This window comes from Ranitomeya variabilis, chromosome 1, assembly GCF_051348905.1.
Source record: "Ranitomeya variabilis isolate aRanVar5 chromosome 1, aRanVar5.hap1, whole genome shotgun sequence".
In the NCBI taxonomy this organism is placed as follows: domain Eukaryota; kingdom Metazoa; phylum Chordata; class Amphibia; order Anura; family Dendrobatidae; genus Ranitomeya; species Ranitomeya variabilis.
In genome coordinates this window covers 470,973,073-470,995,500 of record NC_135232.1, presented here as the reverse complement: position 1 = coordinate 470,995,500, position 22,428 = coordinate 470,973,073, and the positions used below count along the sequence as shown (strand labels likewise).

General features: G+C 43.5%; 1 protein-coding gene across 1 annotated transcript in view; it reads right to left on the bottom strand.

Annotated features, from left to right (window-relative positions):
* SHB (SH2 domain containing adaptor protein B) overlaps nucleotides 1–22,428 on the bottom strand; it is a 199,791-nt gene that overhangs the window by 140,025 nt on the left and 37,338 nt on the right. Inside the window, exon 2 of the mRNA XM_077250601.1 lies at nucleotides 1,828–1,945. Within this exon, the coding sequence (XP_077106716.1) occupies nucleotides 1,828–1,945 (118 nt within the window). The remainder of the gene's footprint in view (nucleotides 1–1,827; nucleotides 1,946–22,428) is intronic.

The following is a 22,428-nucleotide window of genomic DNA, read 5'->3' as shown; positions in this document are numbered from 1 at the left end:
TTCAGAAGGGGGCGGCGCTTTGGGCGGAGTGGGTTTTCCTCTACGTCCAAAGCGCAGTAAATCCCGACAGTGGACACATACCCTTAGCCGACAGAGCATGCTCGGCGGCTGAGTGTCTTCATCGTGTTTGAAAATATGTTCGGGTCCCCGCGGCTGCATATCTCGTAGCTGTACGACACAGCAGGACATGCAGGGATTGCCTGTTTATTAGGCAATTCCAGCATATGTTGCAGATGTCAAACAGCCGGGAGACATGCAGCCGCGGGGACTTATTATCGAACACACCAAAGACACTCAATAAGTACCCGAGCATGCTCGGATAGCACCTTATCCGAACACATTTGCTCATCACTAGTCAGGAGTGTTATCTTGCAGTGCTGGGGTCCTGGGTTCAAATCCCACCCAAGCATAAGGTAAGTTGTATGTTCTTCCCATGTTTGCGTGGGTTTCCTCCGGGTTCTCCGGGTTTCCTCCCACACTCCAAAGACTTTCTGATAGGGAATTTAGTTTGTGAGCCCCATTGGGGACAGCGATGATGAGGTCTTTCAAGTGCTTTGGAAATTAATGGCGCTTTGTAAGTGAGTAAAAATAATCTGCTGGAATTGTATAGAAAAAAAATACAATGATGCAAGCTAACTAATTTAAAACACTGGAACTGCTGTGTAAAAAATTATGTAAAGATTTTCCATATCGCACATACAAAATGTAATGCATGGCAAACGTTTTCAAAAGATTGTCTATTCTCTGACTTTTTCCTCCTTCTAAAAGCAAAGACGTATCATGAAATTAGTATTTCTGGTCTGGGCTGCATTTAGGGAATTTTGATGTCAAACATGTTTTCCCAAAAATTAGACAGACATGCCATATTACTTAATAAACGTCTCCTTTCTTTGGTTTTGCAGTGAGAAGGAACTGGGGGCTTGAGATGCACGTACCAGTGATTAGTTGTGGCCCAACTCACTTTAAAAATTACCCTTGACCAATACAGAACATGCCACCAATGCCAAGAATCTTAACAGACGTGGAATTAAGCCTTGAAATGACCAAATAGATTTATTTTGCTCATCTATTCTGAATGGGAAAACCTGGAACACCATAGCTCCATATACAGATAGTAATTGAGCTGCAATAACCGCGAGCAGCCAGTAGACAAAGAAATCGAAAGCGGAGCTGCAGGACTTGTGATAGAAATATAAAAAGCCCATTGGCCACGGATTGGATACTGATAACATAAACCCTGGACAATCCCTTTAAACTTTAGTTTATCAGTACCGTGCTCCTGTTGGAAGGTTACATCTAGAATACAGATTGATAAACTTGGGAATAATGTGCCTGTCTAAATGTAGCCAAATACTAATTGACCTCATCGAAACTAGCACCAAAACTTGATTAATTTGCTGTAAGTACAACCATTTGGACACACGAGTTTGTCTACCTCGAGTGGGTTAATGAGTAATAATGTAGCCATCTGTTTTTTGCCCATTGTGATCATTGATCACCGGCTCAGTATGTTCTGTAGAGAACCAGGTGCTAAGCCTGCTAGTCCCTACCCTCGTAGTGCAGGATAACTCCATCCACATGGTTCTCAAAGATGGCTGCTCTTCCAGAAAGCGTTCCTATGCACAGCGCAAATAAAGTTTTTACTTGATTCATATTTTGAGTTCAAATTAAACTACTGTGAATGACGCGTGATCACTATGAACCAAAAAAAAACAGAGAAAAGGTAAGTGAATGTCAACCAGTAATAAGGCTTAGAACAAACTGTAAGAAATAAAACGACATGACGGCAAAAGTCCGTGGCCACATCAGGCCTCTATCTCCTCTTACCAGTCATCAGTCTCTGGGCCTCATAAGGTTCCATGTAGCCATTCTCCGTTTTCACTCCTTTGTTCTTCTGTTCATTCTTGGCATCGAAGGGATCAGAGTAGTCATCAGCAATTACAACCTGGAAGAAGAGGTGAGAAAATGACACTTATTACACTAGGTCTCCCCATCTCTACTCTTTGAAGCAGACTGACACAGTTTTTTATAGTAACACAAGGATTGAGCTAGGAAATGAATAAAAGATAGGACCTTACAACCAGACCATGGGTGTCTACATCCACTGAGGACCACTGGGGAAGCCATATCACACAACTAACCACCATAATAACCAAAGGAGGTCATCCACAGTATTAACACAATTCTGTAGCTCTGGAAGTACTGGTTCTCACGGTAGAGTGACCTGGTGTATAGAGTCTTCTGCAGGACAGCATGAAGGACTTTTAGGTGGCACGAGACAAAAAGTCTTCTTCTGCACAATTATATAAAATTTAGGGATGTAAAAAAAGCCCTCTGCTAGAGATGAGAGATGGTCTATAAGAAAAACTGAGAGAAGACAAAATTCTTCATATGTCGTCTACGCACAATCCATGATACAATCATAGTCTCTTCCTACTTAATTAGACAAATATTCGTCATGTTCAGCAAACAATACACACCCACACATAACTGGTAAGAATTCAAGGAAGTCATTTTAATGACAGTTTATTAACGTATTACTATCACTCACATAAAAAAAAACAAGTTCTTTGCTCATTTCTGCTAAATGTTTCCTGAAGGCATTAGCCCAACTTTAATACTGTATCACTAAGGGTACTGTCACACAGTGGCACTTTGATCGCTACGACGGTACGATTCGTGACGTTCCAGCGATATCCATACGATATCGCAGTGTCTGACACGCAGCAGCGATCAGGGATCCTGCTGAGAATCGTACGTCGTAGCAGATCGTATGAAACTTTCTTTCGTCGCTTTATCACCCGCTGACATCGCTGGATCGTTGTGTGTGACAGCGATCCAGCGATGCGTTCGCTTGTAACCAGGGTAAACATCGGGTAACTAAGCGCAGGGCCGCGCTTAGTAACCCGATGTTTACCGTGGTTACCAGCGTAAATGTAAAAAAAACAAACAGTACATACTTACATTCCGGTGTCTGTCCCCCGGCGTCTCAGCTTCTCTGCACTGTGAGCGCCGGCCAGCCAGAAAGCGAGCACAGCGGTGACGTCTGACGTCACCGCTGTGCTTTCCGGCCGCTGTGCTTACACAGTGCAGAGAAGCTGAGACGCCGGGGGACAGACACCGGAATGTGAGTATGTACTGTTTGTTTTTTTACATTTACGCTGGTAACCACGGTAAACATCGGGTTACTAAGCGCGGCCCTGCGCTTAGTAACCCGATGTTTACCCTGGTTACCCGGGGACTTCGGCATCGCTCCAGCGCCGGGATTGCAACGTGTGACCGCAGTCTACGATGCTGGAGCGATAATCATACGATCGCTGCGACGTCACGGATCGTGCCGTCGTAGCGATCAAAATGGCACTGTGTGACGGTACCCTAAGACAGACGTTTAGTTTCTCGACGTTCGCCTCACACCTTCTGCAGTTCACTATTTGTTGGCTCATTTATCAAAGAACAAAGCCCAAAATTATATATAACAAAGACGCTATTCAGTGGATTACTTAAAACTCATTTTGTCACTGGCCAATCAACAATCCAGAGAAATGTAAATAAGAGGGAACCTGTCACATTGTATGACTCTATGCTGATGACACACAGATCTACATCTCTGGACCAGATATCACCTCCCTACTAACCAGAATCCCTCAATGTCTGTCCACTATTTCATCCTTCTTCTCCGCTAGATTTCTGAAACTTAACATGGACAAAACAGAATTCATCATCTTTCCCCTATCTCACGCGACCCCCCCAACGAACCTAACCATTACAGTTAATGGCTGCCCACTCTCCCCAGTCCCACAAGCTCGCTGCCTCGGGGTAATCCTTGACGCGGATCTCTCCTTCAAACCACATATCCAAGCCCTTTCCACTTCCTGCCGACTTCAACTCAAAAATATTTCACGAATCCGTTCATTCCTCAACCAAGAATCTGCAAAAACCCTAGTCCATGCCCTCATCATCTCTCGCCTTGACTACTGCAACCTCCTGCTCTGTGGCCTCCCCTCGAACACTCTCGCACCCCTCCAATCTATTCTAAACTCTGCGGCCCGACTAATCCACCTGTCCCCCCGCTATTCCCCTGCCTCTCCCCTCTGTCAATCCCTTCACTGGCTCCCCATTGCCCAGAGACTCCAGTACAAAACCCTAACCATGACATACAAAGCCATCCACAACCTGTCTCCTCCATACATCTGTGACCTTGTCTCCCGGTACTTACCTACACGCAACCTCCGATCCTCACAAGATCTCCTCTTCCCACAATCGTATACAAGATTTCTCTCGCGTATCTCCCCTACTCTGGAACCCTCTACCACAACACATCAGACTCTCGCCTACCATCGAAATCTTCAAAAAGAACCTGAAGACCTACCTCTTCCGACAAGCCTACAACCTGCAGTAACCACCGATCAACCAAACCGCTGCATAACCAGCTCTATCCTCACCTACTGTATTCTCACCCATCCCTTGTAGATTGTGAGCCTTCGCGGGCAGGGTCCTCTCTCCTGTACCAGTTATGACTTGTATTGTTTAAGATTATTGTACTTGTTTTTATTATGTATACCCCTCCTCACATGTAAAGCGCCATGGAATAAATGGCGCTATAACAATAAATAATAATAATAATAATAATAACATTGTACATGCAGTCCGGTCTGTGGACAGAAGGGTACAGAGGAGAAGCTGAGCAGAAGGATATATAGGTTTGGCTGAAATTACTTAGTTTAACTTGTATTTTATTTATTAAAATCCTTGATGATTGAATACACAAGTCCAGTGGGCGGTCCTATTAGTGATAGGCAGAGACCGCTATCAATCACTGAATAAGACCGCCTACTGGACTTTATTTAAATGGCAAACTGCTGAGGAATATGCTGGCGCTCTATAAATAAAGTTATTACTAAAAGTGTTTTTTCCAGGACTCCTAAACTGGTCTATCAGTAGAATTGGCCAATAATATTAAATCAGCTTCCAGCAACCCCAGCGATCAGCTGATTATAGGGGAGGTGTGTGGCTACAGAGAATTCCATATCCCCTTTATAGTTTAACATACTGTAGGCATTCCCCAAGGTAGACAACAGGTAGCATTCACATAGGCAATGCAGATTGGTCCAAACACGTGCAGTTTTATTGCTTTCATGAAACTCCAAGGGATTCAAAACCAAGAAAACGTCTTCTGGGCACAAAAGCCATCACAGCAATTAAACCGTTCATTTAGCAGGCACATATGTCAGTGCGGCCTCACCCGAACAGATTACAATCCTCCTTCCTCAAAGCAAAAAACACAGAAGCCCTACCAGTCTCCGTATCCCCTTCAGCCATAGCTTCAGCAGCTTCCAGCACCAAAACGGTGTTCAACGCCATGCATATTTCACACAGAGCTTCCACACGTTGCTCTAAAGCTCAGACAGCTCCACTTTCCTAGCGGACATGTGCAGTCTCCATTCAGAAAGAGGCTCTAGTATGTCTTTCTCCCAGCTACAGCTCACATTTTGGCTGGTCACTCACCAGCAACACACTGACTGCTTCATTCAGCGGACTGACACACCTAGTGAACACAGGCCCTGGTTCTTAATTAAAGCAAGTCAGGTGCATCAAAATAAGATTTGCAGTGCTAGAATTTAACTGAACCCTACTTGGCTTGGCTACGATACACAGTTATACATTTTGTACTACCTCATATTATCACGGTTCTAGTTTAAGGGGTAGTTCCTCCTTCAGAAAACTTTGGGCTATAAGCTACAATAGCAAAAACAAAAAATCACAATATTACTTCCCCTATTAAAGACCATTTGGCCGCCCATCATGGAGCACAATGGTACGAGCTGCTCTGCTCAAAAGATCGGCTGCAGCGGAAACAGACTAAGAAAACAGCACAGAGCTAGTGCTGGACCCAGGTAGGGTAAGCAATACTTTTTTTTTAGCAAGTCCATTTTAACCAAGTTAAGCTACTTTCACACTAGCGTCGTACGACGCACATCGAATGCGACGTTTTGGAGAAAAAACGCATCCTGCAAAATTGCTTGCAGGATGCGTTTTTCTCCATAGACTAACATTAGCGACGCATTGCCACACGTCGCAACCGTCGTGCGACGGTTGCGTCAGACCGTCGGCACAAAAAAAGTTGCATGTAACGTTTTTTGGTGCGTCGTGTCCAGCATTTCCGACTGCGCATGCGCGGCCAGAACTCCGCCCCCTCCTCCCCGGAGCTCACAATGGGGCAGCGGATGCGTTGAAAAACTGCATCCGCTGCCCCCGTTGTGTGGCGCTTGCACAGTATGCGTCGGTACGTCGCAACGTCGCATTGTGACGTGCGTCATACGACGCTAGTGTGAAAGTAGCCTTAATGGGATTGAGGTGTAAGGCTATGTGCACACGATGCGGATTTGCTGCGGATCCGCAGTGTTTTTTTCCGCGCAGAAACGCTGCAGATCTGCACTGTGATGTACAGTACAATGTTATTCAATGGGAAAAAAAAAAGCTGTGCAGATGGTGCGGAAAAATCAGTGCGGAATTGCTGCAGATTTCAAAATAGTGCATGTCACTTCTTTTGTGCGGATCTGCAGTGTTTCTGCACCCCTCCATGATAGAAATCCGCAGTGGCAAAAACCGCAGAAAATCCGCCGCAATTCCGCATAAAAAGCACGGCTGCGGATTCTGCCAGGAGATGCGGATTTTGTGCAGAAAATTCTGCACCTCTTTTCTTACATGTGCACATAGCCTAATACCAGGAAAAAAACCTACATGTGCATTATGTCGCTGTGCACACTAAGCAACAAAGGACGCGACCCTCGCAACACAGTTGCCCCTTCAATCAGCTACTCAGTGGGGGACGACTGAGTGTCACGCCCCCAATGACCTGATAATACTGAAGTCTTGGAAAACCCCTTTAAATTACCTGCAGAGCATAATCAAGTTATATCAACTAGAACAAATCATTATTTATGCATGCGTGTGTGTGTGTGTGTGTGTGTGTGTGTGTGTGTGTGTGTGTGTGTGTGTGTGTGTGTGTGTGTGTGTGTGTGTGTGTGTGTGTGTGTGTGTGTGTGTGTGTGTGTGTATATATATATATATATATATATATATATATATATATATATATATATATATATATATATATATATATATATATACACATACATACATACACACACACACACACATACCTAAGATGGTGGCCCGATTCTAACGCATCGGGTATTCTAGAATATGTATGCATATAGCAGCCACATAGGATATAGCACAGGCCACATACCATACAGTATATAACACAGCCCACGTACTATATAACATTGCCCACGTACTATATAACACAGTCCACATAGTATATAACACAGCCCACGCAGTATCTAACACTGACCACGTAGTATATAGCAGCCACGCAGTATATAAAACAGCCCATATAGCAGTGTTGGCACCATATCCATGTTAAAAAAAAAAAATTAAATAAATAGTTATATACTCACCCTCCGGCGTCCAGCGAGCTTGATGCGCGCACGGCTGACGCCAGCTTCCGTTCCCAGGATGCATTGCGAAATTACACAGATGACTTAGCGGTCTCGCGAGAACGCTATGTCTTCTGGGTAATTTCGCAATGCATCTCAGGGAACGGAAGCTGGAGGCAGCCGAGTGCGCATCTGCGGACGACGGAAGGCGATAATAGCAGTTTTTTTGCTTTTTTTATTATTTTTAAACATTAGATCTTTTTACTATTGATGCTGCATAGGCAGCATCAATAGTAAAAAGTTGGTCACACAGGGTTAATAGCAGCGTTAACGGAGTGCGTTACACGCGGCATAACGTGGTCCGTTAACGCTATCATTAACCCTGTGAGAGCGCTGACTGGAGGGGAGTATGGAGAGGGCGCCGGGCACTGACTGGACGGAAGTAGGGAGGGACTAATTCTCGCAGGACTGTGGCCGTCGCTGATTGGTCGCGGCAGCCAGGATAGGCAGCTGGCAAGACCAATCAGCGACACTATAGTGACCAATAGTGAATTATATTTTAAATGACCTAAGAGGCATATACAGTGCCTTGCGAACTTATCGACCTTTTCCCACATATGCTTCAAGCATAAAAGATACCAAATGTAAATTTTTGGTGAAGAATCAACAACAAGTGGAACACAATTGTAAAGTTGAACGAAATTTATTGGTTATTTTAAAGGGCCACTGTCACCCCCTCCAGCTGTTATAAACTAAAAGAGCCACCTTGTGCAGCAGTAATGCTGCAGTCTAACAAGGTGGCTCTTTTAGTTTTTGATTCAGTTATTCCCTCAATAAAGCATTTTAAAATTTGTACAAAATAACCTGTCCTTAGACCTGGAGGCGGTCCGAAGCCTCCTCTGTGAATCTCCCAACGGCCGTCACTCTTCTCTTCTGGGGATGTGGTCGCCGCCCCCCTGAGCGCTGTTTCTTCTTAAATCCGGCGCCTGCGCTGTGCGTGCCTGCCTGGGACAGGCGCAGTCTTCATTGTCCGTCATAGGTCAGATGCAGAGTGCCTGACTGCGCCTGTGCGGGCAGTGTGGCCACCCTGTTGCTGAATCCCCACCCCGCACTGTGTTATTTATTATGCACAGTGCGGGGCTGGGGTTCCTGGGCATGCGACAATCAGTCATACACTGCACAAATCTGGCCTTTATGGAAGAGTGGCAAGAAGAAAGCCATTTCTCAAAGATAGCCATAAAAAGTGTTGTTTAAAGTTTGCAACAAGCCACCTGGGAGACACACCAAACATGTGGAATTAGGTGCTCTGGTCAGATGAAACCAAAATCGAACTTTTTGGCACCAATGCCAAACGATATGTTTGGCGTAAAGGCAACACAGCTCATCACCCTGAACACACCATCCTCACTGTCAAACATGGTGGTGGCAGCATCATGGTTTGGGCCTGCTTTTCTTCAGCAGGGAAGGGAAAGATGGTTAAAATTGATGGGAAGATGGATGGAGCCAAATACAGGACCATTCTTGAATAAAACTTGTTTGAGTCTGCAAAAGACCTGAGACTTGGGATGGAGATTTGTCTTCCAACAAGAGAATGATCCCAAACAAAGCAAAATCTACAAAGGAATGGTTCACAAATAAATGTATCCAGGTGTTAGAATGACCAAGTCAAAGTCCAGACCTCAATCCAATCGAGAATCTGTGGAAAGAGCTGAAAACTGCTGTTCACAAATGATCTCCATCAAACCTCACTGAGCTCGAGCTGTTTGCCAAGGAAGAATGGGCAAGAATTTCAGTCTCTCGATGTACAAAACTGATAGAGACATACCCCAAGCGACCTGCAGCTGTAATTGCAGCAAAAGGTGGCGCAACAAGATGAAAGTTTTCGTAAGGCATTACTGGAAACGGGAGCATCACGACAAGTGGAAACGCTGCGAGGGATGCTGGAAGGTGATAATATCATGATTTTTTATTTTCACTCTTTTTTTTTTTTTTTTTTTTTTTTTTAAACAATTATATGGTTCCCAGGGCCTGGAGGAGAGTCTCCTCTCCTCCACCCTGGGTACCAACCGCACATGATCAGCTTATTTCCCGCATGGTGGGTATAGCCACATGCGAAAAGTAACTGGATCAATGCATTCCTATGTGTGCGGAATCCCCGCGATTCCGCACAAAGAATGAACATGCTGAGTTTTTTTCCAGAATGTGATTCGGCCGAGGAAAACAACGAAACATGAGCACAAAAATTGCGGATTGCATTCTAATAGGATGCTTAATGTATGCGGGGGGGGGGGGTTTCGCGGTTTTATCGCGTTTTTATAGTGATAAAAATGTGAAAAATCCTGAACGTGTGCACACAGCCTAAAGCTAACACTGGTATGATTAAGTCTGGTAATGGCAGTGTGCCTGTGGCCTCTTGTAGAGCGGGGTCTACAGAGGGAGCCCACTAGTCCCAATACTGCACATTGTGCTGTATAGGGATAAAACCACATCCTCAGAGGGCAGTGCTAGTTCCCATCAGAGCTGGAAACTTCAAAGCGTGGCGTGCAATAACCTTATTTGCACATGATAGCTGCTCCTTGGCACTTAGCACCATTACTTTAGAGCCCAGAATAGCAACAAAATGTCACCTTTTGTGCTCCTTAGTAAGCCAAGATGACAGCCAGGACACTTTCCTCAAGCCCTGTTTGCCTGGTTTTAGTGTCTTTGCTCAGTAAATAAAAACCACACAAAAGAAAAGTAAAAAAAAAAAAAACAAACTAGGAGATTACAGAGTAAATAAAGGGCCTCACGTGTCTTCTATGGGTTTGGAGTGCAGAGAAGTACCAGAGGAAACAGGCCTTTGTTAGGCTCAATGACCCATGAGCTGCCTCATAAATGTTTATTTCCCCCAAAGATACACACTATGAATGGGAACCTGGACCATTCCAGGAGACAGTACAGGCAATATAATAGCAGACCAACTAGTTTATACCGGCATTGTACACGGCAATATAGGCAGTCAGATCTGGACATTTGAAGGGAGCATGCTTTGGCCATGTTCACACTCACACAGTGATTTTACTGCCACAAAAACGCATTGGGTATGGAAATCGCATAGTATTAGCTTGTACTATAAAAAGCAGATTTTAGTTTCAATTAAAAAAACAAACAAAATACTGTTTAAAAACTCTGCATGTGAACATGGACTTAATGAGTTCCAGTCACCAAGCCAAAAGTGAACAGTTTTTTCTCTAGTATTCATACTTTTTTTTTTTTTTTTTTTTTTTTTTTATTAAATCCTCCATAAGGTTCCAGTGATGAGGGTCTATTTATTTAGGGCTTATTTTTATGGTCTGTAGCAAGGGGGCATGCTCACTGGGTAACATTACACAGCAGCCTAAATCCATGCCCCAGAGGATCATGTGAGCAATGCCACCTTGTAAAAAGCATAAAACCATAGAAATTATCAGCAAATAAAAAGGCACATATCGCTAGAAGTGTATCGCAGATTTAGAAGAAAAAAAAAAAACACAAACATGGAATACTAAAGGTGAGCAGTGGGACTAAAATAGGAGCAAGCACTGGACACTTGCCTAGGCGATAGGTCATCTCTAAAGCACCCCTCCAGTGTTTTTTATTTTTGGAGTGGTGCTTCTAATTAAGATCACTGAACCTAGTCTTTTGCCGTATATACTCGTGTATAAGCTGAGATTTTCAGCACATTGTTTGTGCTGAAAAGACACCCCCTCGGATTATACACGAGTCATTTTCCAGAAAGCCGGTGGGGGAGGGGGAGAGGCGGAGCAGCAGCAGGAGCCTGCTAACAGAAGACATCATACTCACCCTCCGCGCGCTGTCGCTGCATCTCAGTCCTGGGGGCTCTTCCTGTGCTGAGCGGTCACGTGGTACCGCTCATTAATGTAATGAATATGCACGCGTCTCCACTCCCATAGGCTACAATTTTGACATACACAGTCACCACAGTGTACAGAGTTGTGCCTACTAAATAATTAAGGGGATGCGGGGCTCCATGCATCAGCTTATTATGGAGGTGTCCAAAGTTGGACCACCGCTCAATCCGAAGGACTAATATCAAAGTACCAGAAAACCCCTGTAAGCAATGACCTGAAACTATATGAAACGTTTCAGTAGATAATAAAATGACTGTGACGTACAATTAGAAGGATCTCGGCCTCTTTTCTCAATTTCCCATTGGACCATTCTTACCAAACAAACTTGGTCACGGTTCTTATTAATCTCTTCTAAAAAGGTAAGTCATACAGTAAGACCATCTATAGCAACCATTTGGACATGAGCACCAAGCCGGCTGGCGGTAATGAACAGTACTAAGGATTACCGCACCATCATTGCCACCACAATGTGTGATGAGGCCATGACGCCAATATGGCAGGCTATTGGTATAACACCCGCCGTGCCGACACTAAGCAGAGCACTCGGAGGGGAACATGCTTCTCGTTCTCCGGGCATGGCGTGTCTTATGTACAGAATCATATTAAGGCTTCTTATTCAGATACATGTTACCGACTTAGGAAAACTTGTTCCATAGTTTCTATAACAAAAATGTGACTTGCAAACCCAGTCATAGCAAATTAGAAGGGATCCATGTAAATAATGCAGCAGTGCGGGCCTCCATCCCTTACACAGCAGGCGAGGGCGCTTTGCGAATGGCGTTCACAGAGGGGAAGAGAAGCGGCATTTTGTGACAGTGAGCACAGGGATGGATTGGCGCTGCTTAGCACTCAGTGATGTAGACACAAGCTGGAGTCTAAAGAGCTGTCACCGGAATCGCACACCGTACACAGACAACAATGTGCGGCAGCCAGCAGTAATTCCTCGGCAGAGAAAAGGCTAGGTTTATCTGTGAAAGCCCTGCAGCTGAACTACCATCCCTTCCCTTTGTGATGCCGGCTTGTCACCAGCAGATGGATGGTGTCTCAGACTCCCTGCTGAGTCCACAAACTCCACATGCTTACACTGTAATAGACAGATTTCCAATTAACTGCCCTTAAAGGGATAGCTTCTCATCAGCAGGGAGTCAAATTACCAAAAGAAAAGAAAAGTACAAATATAGAGGGTCAGAAATATGTAGCATAAATTTAGTCCAGATCATCTGTTTCATACTCAAAACGAGTCAGTCAGGACGTTTTTGCAATGTAATCTGAAAGTAGCATAGAAAGGTAGGGACAGAGACCCTGATTGCAGTGATGTATCACTTAATATACTGGGTGCAGAAGTTCTGATAGAATCACAGTTTTCTCTGGGCAGATCTAGCGGTGCTTGCAATATTGAGCCCAGTATAACCCCACTCCCACCACTGCTTAGCAGTTTTCTGACACTATACAAAGTACAGAAAAAAAACCCAAAAGGAATGAACTGCGATATAAACTGGTATGAATATGTACATTCACACTAGCCACTGAACAGAAAAACCCAAAGACAGAAACATAATGATTGAACACTCTGCAGTAAATAAACAGCATAGTGCATGAAAATATGCAGTATTTAACATTTTTGGATTTAAAAAAAAAAAAAAAATGCAAAAGCCATCTTGCCACTCCACGGTGACCGTAATTGGGACAGTCTTAACTCCAATATTAAAAACTTTCCCGTTTGTCAAGTGACATGCATGTGGATAAGGGCTGAGGACTGAGCCCAACTAGTGGACACAGCCAAGGGGAGACCACATCAATATAATGCCCAGCTCAAATGAAAGGCAGGCAACATTGGTGCAAACAGACAAAAAAAAAAACAAAAAGTGTGAACTGGGATATAAACTGGCGTGCAAGCAGCATGTAAGCGCACGTTCACACTAGCCACTGAACAGCAAAAAAACAAAGAAACTATGATTAAATACCCTGCAGTAAATAATAGCATAGTGCATGAAAATAATATATGGTACTTACATTTTTTGATAAAAAAAAAAATGCAAAAGCCATCCTATCACTACACTTGACAAACAGAAAGGTTTTTAATGTTGGAGTTAAGACTGTCCCAATTATGGTCACCGTGGATTGGTAAGATGGCTTTGCTTTTTTTTTTTCTTAAATTCAAAAACGTGAACCAAGTATCATTCTTTTGTTGTTGTTGTGGTTCTTTTTTGCTAGATCTCACACCAGTCCCTGCCTGAAATAAAATTCTAGGGATATTTATGATGTCGTAATTGAGGACTAAGTGCGTCATTTTATTTGAAAAAAAATAAAGGTAAATATGACTTTTTTTTACACTAAAAAGTCTATCATTCTTTTTTTCTTGCTTTTAAGTCATGAACTTAATTCACCAATTTGATGAATTTGGCAAAAAAAAAAAAAATTGGTGAACATTGGAATTTAAAAAAGGGAAAATGGGAAAATGTGAGTTTGAAATAAAAAAACCATGCTGATGAATTGAGCTCCAAGGTTCAGAAACAGTACTGAAACCCCATTTATGTGGTTGTGCACCCATATACCGTATTTCTTACTCCACAAACTGAAATGAAAGTGCCTTCTCCAGAATCGGCTTTTGGGAGGCAAACTGCTGCAGAAGATATTACAAGAGAGTACGTCGTATGCTCCATTAAGTCTAACTAGATGCACCAAGTTGAAGAGTCCCTTCAAAATCACAGAGCAGATTTTAATGTGTACACCAAGGAACACCAAGTAACTATGCCTCATTTCCCACACGGTCAAAAACAAACTATTGAAGTGCAAACATTTGAGCGGAGGCCAGTCATACGGAAAAGTCTGAAAATTAAAGGGCTGTTGTATGTGCACATCATTGTTTGTCTGATGTGAATAGTAATCTCAGGACGGTAATAACAGGTCTTAAAACACATTTTAAGCGTAGGTGTTTTACTAAGTAACAGATGAGCAGCTAAACAATTCACATTTTCATACTCGACCCACATAGGATCCAGTATTAAAATCTGTAATAAAAAATAATTCCTTTGAGGACCAGTATGGGCAAGTGAGTTACCATCAAGAAATTGCAGTACTTTTATAGAAATCGGAGTATCGGGATCTCTAAAGGAGGACTAAACCACATTTTTTACACTATTTTGCCCAATAACTCAGGCTGGAGCAAACCGTAGTCATCACAAAAGGCTTCCGGCGGCTTTATACCCCGTCAATCCAGGATTTAGAGGTAATAAGTGGTGACAGATACAGTTGTACTGCTACACAAGCAAGACCCCTGTGCCACTTCCACCATGTTACCTCATTTCGAGAGATCTGCTATAGAAGGTAACAATACTGATGAGAAAAGACCCTTATGTTACTAAACATTAAGGTGGTGGTCTTGTTTCAGGTCACCAATGCCCAATCAGTGGTGGTGCAGCTGCTGGCGAGTATGCCAGGCGCTTGTCACCGACAGGGGAGGACCATACTGCTTTCTGCTAACAAGCTGGCCATAGGTGGGTGACTTTCCCCCAGATTCTGAACAAGGAGCAGGCAATTATTTATTTCAAAAATTGACCCTGAGCAGCAAATGTTCATTGACCACATCTTTACTTTATTCTTTTCTGGGCAACAGCAGCTGCAAATCACATTATGTAAGCATCAGCGCCTGCTGCTAATTTTACATGCTAAAGCCTATGGCCATTTTAAAAGGTCTGAGTTTAACACTGTGGATATGAGGCTGTTGGTCGTTTCCAACTATTAATAAGAATGTACCAACGCTCCTATTCAGGACACTTCTGACTGTCATTTGATGTTGGCTTATGACGTTGTCCAAACTCCATCATTCTAGGCAGTGACCCTGTCGGCGCATATGCCCAAATTCCGTTTTGTAGGGGCCACTGAATGCAGGAACGAGGTTCTGTGATTGGAACGGAAAAGAGAATATAGATGCAAATCCCACTCCATTTGGTTTCTTTAGGCTGTAACAGCTGGAGAGACGTGCGGAGAGGTCGGGATTTTTCTCAGGTGAGTTACAGGAGCAAAGCTGGCGGCAATCCGCTCCTCCTCAATAACATCTAGACATCAAGTTTCCAGCCCTATCCTCAGGGCATCCTAGTCAGATTTAGGGGATCACCAGCGTACAATGCACCACATGAGCCTTATGTATTTACTGATCCCAGACCGGGGGGGGGGGGGGGGGGGGTTAACCAGATACACTCGAGTTTTGTGACAGACTACAGAGAACAGGATGCAAACGGAAAACATTAGTATACAGTATACACAAGGATAAACTGCATATAAAAGACATCACTGTGCTAAGGTAACAGCACAAGTCATGGCCTTGATCTATGAAACCCCCAGTGTTGCCCAGAGAAACCAGTCAGATGTCCAGGGAATCTGTCAGCAGGATTTTGCTATGGAATCGGACCCAGATTCCAGTGATGTGTCTCTTAGCGTACTATGTGCAGCAGTTATGATAGAGTCACAGATTTGTCTGCTGCAGATTCAGCAGAGCTTAGCTGCTGCTCCCTGTACATCTTCGCCCACACCACAGCTTTCTGTGTACATTATACAGCGACAGGACAGCCAATCGGTGCTGGTGATGTGATTGGACTAAGCTGCACGTGCCATGTTGTCCTGTAATGATAATCTCCTGCTGATAAAACACTGGTTGTATTGAAACAGCAAAACACAGCCCAGTAAGTGACACATCCCTGTAATCAGGGACTCTGCTCCTATATTATGGTGCTAGCAGATTCCCTTTCAGTGGTCATTTCCCTCCGGGCAGGGTCTATACCACCATCTCACATCTGTCACGTGAAGAGTTTTTACACGACACCCAACTTTTTGCCCAACTCCTTTGTATCATCCATGACACAAAGGATGGAAATCTATAAAAGAAAAAAAAAAGAGACAACTATATTTTCCACACAAAAGTGGGACACACCGTAGTGGATACATTTACATTTTAGGTAAAGTTTTAATGAAAAAAGGTTATTTTTTTTCACACTGCTCTTTATTCTCCTTATGGCACTGGGAGTGCACGTTCCCCAAACATTTCTGGACCCCCCCAGGAGGAGCGTACAATCCATTTATTGAATTCCTAAGATATTAGCAACTTTCTTTTCTAGTCAGACAACCATAGGACGCTCACTAACAGTACGAGTATGTGCTCTTACTCACATAAAAGATTTAGAGTGGGTGTTCTGCATGGACGGGGGCGAAAACTGCAGAAAATGGTTTGCTCTTATTACAAAACAGTTAAAGTTAATCCGTGACTAATGTGTAGAATTAGCAGGTAAGGCTTGTAAAGGAACATCCATCCACCCGCCTGCTACAGGCGCACAATCCCCAAACATGGACTCCACATACCAGTACCTGCACTGTTCCTACAGTCTGGTGTTGTCACCGCTTCTCCAGATCAGACGTAAACCAGCTCCCCTAACAGGACAGAGAAATGCACAAATGACACTGACAAACCCAGCACATAATCCGTTTTCATCAGGAGGATAATTGGAGTGCTGAAAGACAGATTTGTGATGGCAAGCGCACCAAATCCTTATGTCAAAATAACATACCCACCCAGTAGCTACATGCCTGCGCCCTACGCACAATGCTGCCTTAGTCACTGCCGGGACGCCTGTGTGACTATACTCCTAGGCCTAGTCTCCTGGTAGGCTACCAAATACTACTATGCTAAAAACCATACATTATTGCTTACTGGATCCCAATACTGCACAGAAATTATCCAATAATGCCCCGTAAACCTGCACGCCTTATAAGCATTTATCTCCAACTGTTGGAAGGTCCCATCAAAACTTGCGAGTCTGACATCTATGGGGATCGTCAGTGACTGCAAATAGAGACTATCAGCCTTTAATTTCATTAAATCCAAACTTATGCCTAGAAAATCCACAAATCCATGACCGAAGAACTCACAAAAAAGGGTTCAAGATGTGCTCAAAGTAAAAGAACCAACACATTTGATGGCACATTTCCACCAAGTATCCTACATAGAGTTCTGAACTAGCAGCAATGCTCTGAGACACTGATCTACGAAACGATGGCCATCTAAAATAATATGCTGGGGTGAAACTCAGACACTCAACATGTGCCTGTGGCCTTAAGGATGGGATTGATGATAAATGTATGGGGAGGGTCCTCTGTCCACCAAGTAAACTTATTTTACTTATATAGCACCACCATTTTCCATAGCACTTTACAGACATTATCAGCACTGTCCCCATTTGGGTTCACAATCTAAATTCGCTATCCACAGGTCTTTGGAGTGTGGAAAGAAACGAGAGCACCCGGACAAAACCCTTGTGGATATGGGGAGAACATACAAACTCCTTGAAGATGTTGTCCTTGGTGGGATTTGAACCCAGGACCCCAGCCACCATGCTCAGTGGCTAGGTAGTAGTATGTGTGACAACAGCTTCATTTATGGTCCACGATGCAGCATTGCCTGTAGGAAACCACCGCAGCCACAGACCGTGAATAGAATGGTGGTTCATAAGCTAAACTATGCCAAAATTGTTCATAATCCAATTTAAAAAAAAAAGTTTTTAGCCAAAAATTAATGTATTAGGGGAAACAAAAAACCACCCACTAAAAGTTACACGGTGGAGCTGCCAGTAAAACATTGTGTAAATCTAGGAAAAGAAAGACTAAACCGTTTCACGTGAGCACCTAACAGTTACTGCTGTGCACACCATGCTTCTGTACAATGCTGGAGACTGGCGGCCATGTCCCAGACGTGAACACTTATGATCACTGTGTTGGACTAGGTTTGTCTTCTCCAGAGTTACGCCGATCTTAGAAAACAAATGCCAAAACGTCTAGCCAGCGCCAGTCTCAGAAACTGGCCTCCAAGAGTAAAGATGAATGCGCTCTTACTTTTAACTAACGATTATATGGAAGTAAGCTGATACCCTGCAGTCTTCAGGAAACACTGGATGACAGTGGAGGATTAGTGAGGACATTTTTGTTCCTAAGATGGGCTAAAGGTTTTCCAAGGTTATCAGCAGCCTCTCTAATGACTGGCTAGGATTGAGGAGTGCAGTGCGTCTGCCGGTACACAGGGAAAGCATTCTGGTGGGTTATTTTCTCCCCACCAGCTGCTCGCACTGTGCCTGTGTATATCAGTGGTGTCTGCCATGCCTAACTCTCAGCTGCCACCATGTATAAACAGTCTGTGCATGCAGTATGGCGTCTCGGGAAGGGATTTCCTATATGCAAAGTTTGGGAATATCTGCTCTCTAGCTTCTGCCTTTCTAGAGAAGCACTTAGGCTTATTCCCAAAGTTTTACTAAGCCATCATGAAGAATGCATTGTCCAACATGGATAGACTGTGCTTTGTGTAACAGTGTCACCTCATCTCACACTCCTGAGATGAGGGGCTTGTTAGAAATACTGTGGTAAAATTGTGAATATGTCTGCGGGCAGTAATGGTAAACAAATTGGTGTGACACCTTTCCAAAAAGTGAGGGGAAATAAAATAAAAGTACCAATTGGTAGAAAAAGGCTAAAGCAAATACTCAGATTGGGAAGAATATTTAATTTTAGTGAGGACATAACGGCTGGGGCAGCACAGACATTTTGTGAAACTGAGCAACTTGCCTGTGTCTTATAAATGAAAAAGCCAAAATCAAAAGACAAGTTACATGCCGTGTGCGACTTGCATTGAGGTCTCTGGCAAACACGGTTGTACTGGCCCACCAGAGAACAGGAGAATCCTCCAGCGGGCCCTGGCTTCTCCTGCAGGGAAGTCTATAATGCAAGACATTGCAGATGTTATGGGGCTCCTGAGTAGGGGAGAACCAGATGTCAACTGGATTTCACCAGTATCTGAGCAACCATGTGAGAACTAGAAATGGTGAACACGAACAGTAAAAGTTCGGCGTCCATACCGAGTACCTACTGTTCGGGCACAGACACGGCAAGCACCGCTTCTTATCAACGGTAAAATCATTACCGGTGGTCAGACAGCCACGGTTCCCACACTGTCAAATTACACCATGAGCCCACAGCTGTGATCAGAGGTATAACTTCCACACACTGTTGTGGGATCTCATGTATTTTTGATAACCAGCCAGGCAAAACTGACAGTTGGGGGATGCAACCCTCTGCTATCAGCATTAGCAAGGCTGGTTATCCAGAATAGAGGGGTCACCACACAGGTTTTTTAATTTTTTAAATAAAAATTTAAAAGACGGTGTAGGTCCCCCCCCCATTTTTTGACAACCAGCCTTGCTAAAGCAGACAGCTGGGAGCTGGTATTCTCAGGCTGATAAGGGGTCATGTATATTGCTCCCCAGCCTAAAAATTGCAGCCTGCAGACACCCAGAAAAGGTGCATCCATTAGATGCACCAATTCTGGAGCTTTGCCCGGCTCATCCCACTTTCCCCATAGCGGTGGTAAATGGTGTTCATATTTGTGGGGTTGATGTCACCTTTGTTAATTTCACCTACGGATTAGTAATGTAAGGGCATCTATAAGACCTAAATGCAAGGGTGTCTATAAGACCTATCCATTACTAATCCTATAGTTGTATTGTAAAAAAGCACAGCAAGAATATTATTTGAAATAAAAAACTCACTTTTCCTTTTTTTATTTAAAAATAACAAACACAATTATACTTCCCTAATGCCCAGCACACGGAGGCTGATGGGAGCAGTAGTCCCATCAGCTGATGCCAGTGACCGGAGATAAAATTTATACCTCCAGTCACAGCTGCTGGCTCATGCGGTCATTTGACAGCGTGGGAACCGCAGCTCTCTTTCCAGCAGTAATAATTTTACCACCCATCAGAAGTAGAGTTTGGCGCAATGTCAAGCACATGACACACACTGGATGTTCGGGCCCCCTATTCAAGTGAATGGGGTCTGGGTTCTGTTCTGGTACCTGAACTTTTTAACTGTTCCGCTGAACCCACCGGGCCCAAACATCTAGGGGTCCGCCCATCTCTAGTGATAACCGATCGAGTCCACAAGCAGTGCACAATCCTAACATCGTGTATGTTATGGTTTTACCACTTTATATAGTGCCTGATGAAAATTAGCCAAGGTTCGAAAAACCCCATTTATGACAATGCATTGGTTTTCTATAGGTGAAAGGTGGACCCTCAGAATAAAGTCCTCTGGTGGGCCAAATGTTCCTCAGTCTGCCACCGACGGCAAGTGTAACTTACCACTAGCGACAGAAAAGCCAACACATTTGGAAACACATGTGACTGTCGCAGGTCACCATGCGAAACGATAAGAAATTGATACATCCAACGTTCTAACGCGTCTCTGCAAATTCAGTGTGGTGGGAGACATCGCCTTACCCTAAAAAGTAAAGTTACATGGCATGGTTTTCGCATGACGAGAGGATCTGCAGCTATCACAAGACCAGTGGTATCCAGCCCCCACTCCCAATGAGGTGGACATGCAATCACTTCGCATTGTGGTCTGGGAGTATAGATTATAACTGGTGTCTCAGCAGTTACAACTAAACAATTACACATTTATGGCAACTTGCCACACATGCTCATAATGGGAAAACTACTTTATGTCTCATTTTATCTAGCACGTTGCAGTCATCTTATAATAAAGCAGTCGTCTCCTTTCTTCTGAATCAGCACCTTTATGATTAATAACAGGCTGGGCTTGATGGTCCTTGTCTTTTTTGTTGAACCCTAGAAATTATGTAAAAATGCTCAGGGTTCTTAAAATGCTCTGAGCAAAATCATTTTAGGTTTTGTAAACATTTATGATTTTTCGGAGATAAATTATGTACCACGTTGGCAGCGGAAGCAGCTGCTGTGTCTCTGTAGGGCTTAGCGCAAAACTTCAATTACTGTAGGATTCCTATAGAGACCAATTATTTAGAAAATAAAGGAAATTTATGCTAAGGCGGCAAATCTGGGCAATAAACTATTTTTATTTAAACTTTTCAACAGCGCAAATTGTTAAAAATATACATACGGTAAATGAGAAAACACGGACTAATGTACAGGAGGCATCTGTGCACAGAGGCTGTAGGGTGGTGGAAAACATGGCTACATCAGGACAGTAGGCAGAACAGCACAGCGCCGTGCACTTCTTACATCCCACAGGAGCTGGCAACACCTGATCGGTGGAGGTGCCGAATGCTGGACCCCCAATATCTGATATCTGATATCGGTCTCCTATCCTTATAATAGGCAGAGTCTGCAAAACCCCTTTAAAAGGGTTTAAATAATAAATCTGCTGTACTAGAGAACCATTCTCAAACTTCTAAGGAAAATCATTTCATCATAGTGTAATTTTGGGGGGGGGGGGGGGGGGGGGATTTTGGAGAAATGGCCAAGGAAACTCTCCAATACCCTATGCATCCAAGTCCATGAAGACAGTTTTTGGCCTTTTTTGGAGTTTATTGCATATGCATTCTGCTGGGTTTTTTAGTTCTACATTCTTGCAGTAGTTTAGGTTTCCAGAGATTTTTGCTCGACATTTGTGACTTGAGTATATAATAATTAAAAAAACAAAAAAAACAACAAGATCTACTTTAGTCCCCACAGGATGGTTTTTTTATGTACGCTAGAATTAGTGATTTTTAGCAACATTTAAAAAAAAAAAATGAATTTTTCTGCTCTAAAAAGTCACAAAAATGGCTACAAACATTTTTTATTTTAAGCAAAATTCAATCTGCGTGCAACATTTTGCTGCATTAGATCAGCGAATCCTACAAGATAAAGAAAGCTTGCAAACATGCTCTGCCTCTTGGTTTGTGTATAAAAGGGCATCTGTCAGCAGGTTTTGCTATGTAAATCTGAGAGAAGCATGATGTGTGGGCGGAGACCCCGATTCCAGCAATGTGAGGAGCTTTCAACAAATTTTTAAAGTTGATTTGGATACATCAAATAGTCGTGGTAAAAAAGTGGAATAACGTTTTAATTAATGTAACAATCGCCTTTGTTGCAGAGATATTAGTGCTCAACCTATTGGCAAAGTGAAGTTCAAGTGGGTGTTATACAAGATAGAAACTCATACAGAGAAAAGAAGTACAGCAGCCCCCCACCCCCAGCGAGAAGGATCTGGTAACACCCACTTGGATTTAAAGGGGTTGTCCACTATTAGGACAACAC